General features: G+C 35.9%; 1 protein-coding gene across 1 annotated transcript; it reads right to left on the bottom strand.

Annotated features, from left to right (window-relative positions):
* Window positions 1–2,987: 2,987 nt before the first annotated feature.
* LOC121854174 lies at window positions 2,988–6,035 on the bottom strand. The gene is made up of 5 exons (XM_042348639.1): window positions 5,932–6,035; window positions 4,375–4,481; window positions 3,895–4,041; window positions 3,450–3,586; window positions 2,988–3,174 (listed from the first exon to the last, which is right to left on the bottom strand). The coding sequence occupies exons 2-5, from the start codon at window positions 4,476–4,478 to the stop codon at window positions 3,029–3,031; spliced, it is 534 nt and encodes a 177-aa protein (XP_042204573.1). The 5' UTR covers window positions 4,479–4,481; window positions 5,932–6,035; the 3' UTR covers window positions 2,988–3,028.
* Window positions 6,036–6,688: the final 653 nt, after the last annotated feature.

Here is a 6,688-nt window from a genome sequence, read left to right as displayed (position 1 = left end):
GGCAGGGAAGCGTCCACTTCGCTCCACACTCAGCAACGCCTTGAAAAGGCAGGAGAACACCGGGGCACCGACGGAATGTGATGAACTGATGGTCGTGGTATGCGGTAGTGGTAGATGACCAGAGAGTTGGCAGTTGATAGGTGAAGGTCTGGGAACACAGCCCACGAGTCCAGGACCTATGATGAGATCACAGCCAGAATTTGACGGACAGCAGGGTAGCTAGATACTGACGGTATGGCGGCTGGGTTGAATCTGCCCGCGGCGGAGAGGGTTGCTGCCGTTATCACCTCCGTCCAACCACCCCAAGTGTCGTCTGCACCAGCAAACGAGCGAGTTAGCAGCGGTAACTAGCCGGAGGATCGTTTCTGCCTTACATCTGTTAATGGCTTAGTAGGAACTGTCCTGTCTGAACTTCTTTGGCTTTGGTTAGTAATGCTTTATCAATTAAACCATTTATAACAAAGTATTGATATTGTCAATCTCATTTATGAAATTTGATTAATATGTCCAGAATTTTTATGGTTGGGCACTGATGACCATGACCTCTTTGAAATGTTGATTCCGGCCATTATCTCCCATATGTTTAAACCATAGATTATGATTATTGAAAAACCATCATAAAAAAGGAAAATAAAAAACTATAGGTACAGTAGCTAAAAGAAGTATCTGTACTTACTCTGTGTGAAACAATATGATACCTTAGGTTAGTTTATAATCATCTTGAGCCTGACTAGACAGTATGGCATCAAGTACTTTTTGAGAATGGACTCTGTGGTTTGAGGATGCTAGATTGTGTAAAGTGACAGGGAAAATGTAGAAGGATGTCTTTGAGCATTGTTGTGGAAGGGAACAATATCGCACAATGCATGTGTCTTAGCGGTTTAGAGGATGAGTGACAAAAGCGAACAGTGTGTGTGTGTATATGTTCTTGATTGTAGCCACTGTATCATAAAAGAGAAAAAGGATGTACCAAATAGGTGCTTACCTTTATACTTTATTTCTTGAAATAAAGTCTGAATTTGTTTCTAAATTGAAGTGTTTCAGAGAATATCATACATTCCTCTCTTAGCTGATAATGCAAGAAAAAATTTGTGCAGTAAAGATTCTTTTTTTTTTTAATTGTCTTCTTAGTTAACACCTTCTATAATTGTTTGACCTACATTGGAATTACTTGGGAATTGAAGGTGTTTTATTTTGCAGGGGATGCTTCCTTACTTCATCATTGATGGCTACTTTATCTTTGAGCTTAACTATTCCCTTGACAATGTTTGTGGACATCTGGCTCAAGGGCATCAAGTATTCACTGCTAATTTATATTGGTGCAATTCCCATGATGACATCTTTTATTGCTGTCTCACTTCTCACACATTATGAAAGCTGGGACCCATTGATGGATGGAATGAAATATCTTCATAGAAAGTGTTGGAGAAGAAACCACATGTACAGGTAAATTTAACTTTATATAATTTTCTTTGTAGTTGAAGCTGATGGTATACAATATTAAAGAAATATAAATTTTGAATTACAGTATAGATAATAGATGTACACTTAAGTTATATTTTTTCTCCAGATCTTGTAGAAAATATGATAAGTTTTTGTCTCGTAAATGTTATATTGCTTTTAATTTCTGCATATTGGCATCCATCCAAGTGTTTGCCTTGGATGAATCTGTATACTGTACAGGGGCCCCTGAATAATGAACGGGTTACATTTCAGGACCTGTTCATAAGTTGATTTATTCATAACTCAGAACCTTGTTAATAACGCAAAATAAAATATGAATAAAACACCCATCCTTATCTGTCAAATCATAAAATTTATAATGCCATAAGTAACAAATAATGTATGGAGGTGTGCTGCTGAACAAAGTAGTTTTACCTTGGGAAGTACAGTACCAGTGATTTTATTATGAGTAGTATTAGGATCACAATAATTCCATGCTTGTTGTTTGACATCATAAGATGGGTGTACAGTAGGGAGATGGTGCAGGGTGGTGATGGTTAGTTGTTGATCGGTGGTAAAGAGAATACGACATGCACGATTCTCAATAAATCATTTCTTACCATATTTTATGTTATGTACAGTACAGTACTCTTGTGAATGCAGTACTCTACTGCTGTGACGCCATCGTGGATGAAAATAGGCATACGTACTATAGTTAAAAAAGTCAATCTTTGCGATGTTCAGACCCTAGCCCTCTTTCCCATAAGAAGTTCAGTAAAGAATGATTCACAACTAATTGAGGTTTCAGGAACCTAATATCATTCTTTATCGAGGGTCCAGTAATGTATATTGACACCAGTGTAATTCATAAGTTGCTTGGCTATCTAAATACGTATCGTCAATTTATTGTCAAACGACATTTCTAATAGTATTACTCGTAACAGAATATGTACCATTGTTGCCACATGGTACAGTATCTGAATTTTAAATAGTTTTATAGTGGTTTGATAACAAAGGTTTAAAGTACATTATATAAAGGATCAACAAACCATCCTTCTCCCTTATCTCAGTATGTTTATCGCTTCTCTGTGCTTGTTTGAGAAGAAAAGAAATCATTACAATACTCTAATGTGGCTTGGAAATAAAGAAATTATAAAACTAAAAAAAAAAAAAATTAAGAGCATGTGTGTGTATGTGTGGGAAGTGAACATATGTATTAAGGCATTGGGTCAGCTGGGTGACTGCCCGGCTGTACTGTGTCACGTGCATACTGTACCAGGAATACCCCAGTTATCGCAAGGGAGGCATTCCTAAAAGTCATTGAAAATAACGAAATTGTGAATATTGGGGCAATTTTCCACCATAAGAATTAATTTGAATAAGGGGAGATGCTTTTTCAGCCAGCAACTTTCACCACATATATTTCAATAGATACTCCTCATTATCCAAGGCAATTACGGACCTTAGGCACCAGGGTTGCATCACTTGTGCATATACTGTAGTACCAGTAAATGTTAGGAATAAATAAAAATTATACTACTTACCTGCATGGGCCTACATCTAGCAGGAACTTTCTGTCCAGGTTTCATGAGTATAATATCCCCACGCACCAGGAGAGACCAAGGGAGGTTGACTGTGTTACCATCGCGACGAGTCCACTGGAGGGTGATGCAGGGGGGGAGTGGAGGTGAGGATAGTTCTCGGCAGACCACAACACATTGCCGTGGTATTCTGAAAAAAAAAAATGGCACGCATGACACCAACGGAAACAAGCAAGAGTAAGTGACAAAGAAACCTCAAATACTGTAGTTAGGAGAGAACAGTGGTGGGTAGTGGTGTAATGATAAGTGTAGAAAGTTGCAGGAGAGTAGTGTCAAGGTCCTAGTATGAAACAACACACACACTGACGGTACTTTTGTGGGTAACTAAATAAAGAACAGTTTTAAAATTCACAGACAATGTTCGGATATTAATAAAAAACGTTACCGTAAGTCACAATGCTTTACCTTTAAGATCCTTTAAGACGTTGTGTGTGAGTCTTGGGACCTCTTTGTGCCTCAGCTGAGTGTCCCACCACACCAAGTACACGTTAAGAATTACTGCTAAGAAAATGAAGAAGGACTCGGCAGGAAGATGCTGGTACCTGATAATAATAATAAACATATTACATCATCTGTAAATCTAAACAGAACAAAATTCATCTTAAATTCTCTAATGGAAAAATTATTAAGGACATCAGAGTAGTTATCCTATCTGTCAACAAATGGTTGCTTTACTGCTACTGTATGTTTGCTTGTATTTACACTCATACCAAATCATAAGGTCATATATTTTTACCTATGTATGGAGAATATTACACCAGTCCACATTCTCAGGTCAATATATAGCACAGAAAGAATCAAAGGTAACTTCATATGCCTGTTGTATTTTATGGACCCATACTGTACACACCTGGGGTCATTACATGCAGCGAAGGCCACCAGCAGCACGATGCCTTCAACGATCAACGCTATCACTGATGTCCAATGAAACACAGAGAGACTACTCTTGTGGTGGAAGGCTTCATACAGAACACTCTTTGGTCCAAAACCTTTGTTCCTGAAATATAAAACATAATACAGTATCACCAAACATATGAGGTGTTTACAATAGCAAGGGCACATCACTGGGTTGCTCAATTTCCCATTTTCTGTGTCAGTCCATAGCATCATTGTCAGGCAATGTGGATACACCTCCAGCGTGGTACAATCCCATAAGAAACCAAGGGCAGAAAACATGCAGTACAGCCCGAATAATTGAACCGAGTTGAGATATTCGCACATACGCCCTGGTTAGTCTATACGCCTCATTTACAAGAAAGTACAGACTCCAATATGCCCCACAGGTTAATACTGTATTTCAAAATTAATTAATAATCTTTTCTACACTTACTTTTCAGCTTCTGTCTTCTGATATTCATCCAAAGCGATGGAGATGTCCTCATGCAAGAGACTGAGGGCCTCACTTGTGGGTAAGCCATCAGCACTGCAGGCCATTTCCTTCAAAACAAAAGGAAATATTCTACAACAACAACAACATTAAGCAACAAGTTTATAATCATTTTACCAAACCTGACATATAACACACAGGAATAAATGCTACTATCTGCCAGTATAACATCTCCCACCTCCTTTCTTTGTATTTCACTTGAATCAGTTTGTACACAACACAGACGATATATATAACAGTAGAAGAGCTGACGGAACGCTAAGTCATGAGGCCATCACCAGACTGTAATTCTTCTGCCAGATGTCTGTGAGGGATATTTTGCTGATTTTTTTTTAATACGGTACGACAGATGATATATCCAGGGTGAATAGACCACAGGTTCAAACTGACTGCCTTGGTGTATTAATCAATCAAGCCATGTGCGCTGATTAAGCAGATTGAGTATTGCTTTTGAAGACATATTCTGGACTTAGCTTCCTTGTCACACTGCCATCACCAAGTAACTGAACATTGCAGCGAGGATGACAATGAACAGAATGATCTATGTAAAAAAAATATATATATATATCCACTAAAACTGCTTAAGAAATAGTCCTTTATTCTTGTACAGTATCCAACATTTCAAGTGTTACTCGACTGTATTAGTAATTCAGACTTTTTCGACATTTAATCGGTCATCTGAAGCTACCCAGAGTAACATTCAATTATAAATATAACTAAAAATAACAAAGTAAACACAAGCAACAAATAAATAAATTACACAGCTAAAAATTAATTCGGGTAAAAAAAATTCAAATAAAAATGACATTCAAGCGACTGATTATAGAGATAAATTATAAAAGAAAATAATATAAATAATCCACTAACACTATATTTTCATTGTTAAGAACCTAACCTAACCAAAAATGACCACAAGATTATTAGGTTAGATTTGGTTTTATTTGGGTTAGGTTAAAATATATTAAAATTGGTTAGGTTGGTTAGAATTACCTTTGGCTAGGTTAGTTTGGGTAATTTTAATATTTTAGGGGACAGGACAGGTCAAATAAGGCTAAACTATATCAAGAACTGGTCAAATAAGGTCAAATTATAAAAAAAACAGGTGAAATAAGGTCAAACTATATAAAACAGGTCAAATAAGGTCAAAATATGTCAAAAATAGGTTAAATAAGATCAAACTATATCAAGAACAGGTCAAATAACACAAACCCAGAAAGAACTTGACCTTAATATACACGTAAACAACATAACACTAACCCATTATACATAACTCATCTCCCTCGCTAAATAACACCCCCAAAACACACTCTTTCACATCATATACTTATTTAATCCCTCAATATACAAATAAATAATTATGTATTCACTCAAAAAGGTCAATTATTATACAAGCACAACAAGTCACCATTCGTATCTCATCTACAACTACGTAACTTTATTCTAGTTTTAAAATTAATTCAGGTTTAATTAGTGGTTTTAATATACGTTTTAGGACCTTACCTGATTGTTTATCACATGGTAAGGGGAGAGAAAAAACTTGAATGGGAAATTTGGTCTGAGTTGTGAGGAGTGATCAGCTGTCCTCCTAAACACCACAAACAACCTAAAGAAACTAATTTAATGGTGATAACTTTTTTTTTTCATTATTCATGTATCTAACGCACAGTTCTCTTATTTAAATATATAATTTTATATATATTTAATGGTTTTATTAAACTATTGAAGATATATAAAGGTTGAAATTGTATTTAATAGTTACGTAAACTACAGTATGTTGGTGATTTAAATTCTTTTTCGTATTTCAGAAAAGATAAATAATACTGCTAGATATATAAACAGGTCTAATAAAATATATATAATTGAGATAAATATTCTTTATGTAACATTAAGATCTTAGGGTAATTTCAGTTTGGCATAATTGGCTTTATTTATGTCTCTGTACAGTAATGAATGAGGGACATTTATTCTCGCTAGAAGTGAAAGTAAGAACACCGTGTTCCCTTTCTCCCTTATTTTCTATTATCAAAAAAAATATTATGGAACTATAATATTTTATGTTAATATTCGTCCATTGGCTGTCCGCAAGATTTCAATTTTCAATATTACAGCTACAAAAAAAAATAAAACATACGACTTCATATCATTTCTTGTGCAAATCAATATTAACGGAACATTTCACAAAATTTCTAGGAGTAAATTTCTGTACCCGCCATGTTGCCAGTCACTTGTCTCCTCCTCTTCGCGACATGAACATGAC

Source organism: Homarus americanus, unplaced genomic scaffold (genome assembly GCF_018991925.1).
Source record: "Homarus americanus isolate GMGI-L3 unplaced genomic scaffold, GMGI_Hamer_2.0 scaffold59646, whole genome shotgun sequence".
NCBI classification, from domain to species: domain Eukaryota; kingdom Metazoa; phylum Arthropoda; class Malacostraca; order Decapoda; family Nephropidae; genus Homarus; species Homarus americanus.
The sequence above is the reverse complement of the archived record's forward strand: the minus strand, read 5'-3'. Positions and strand labels throughout refer to the sequence as shown.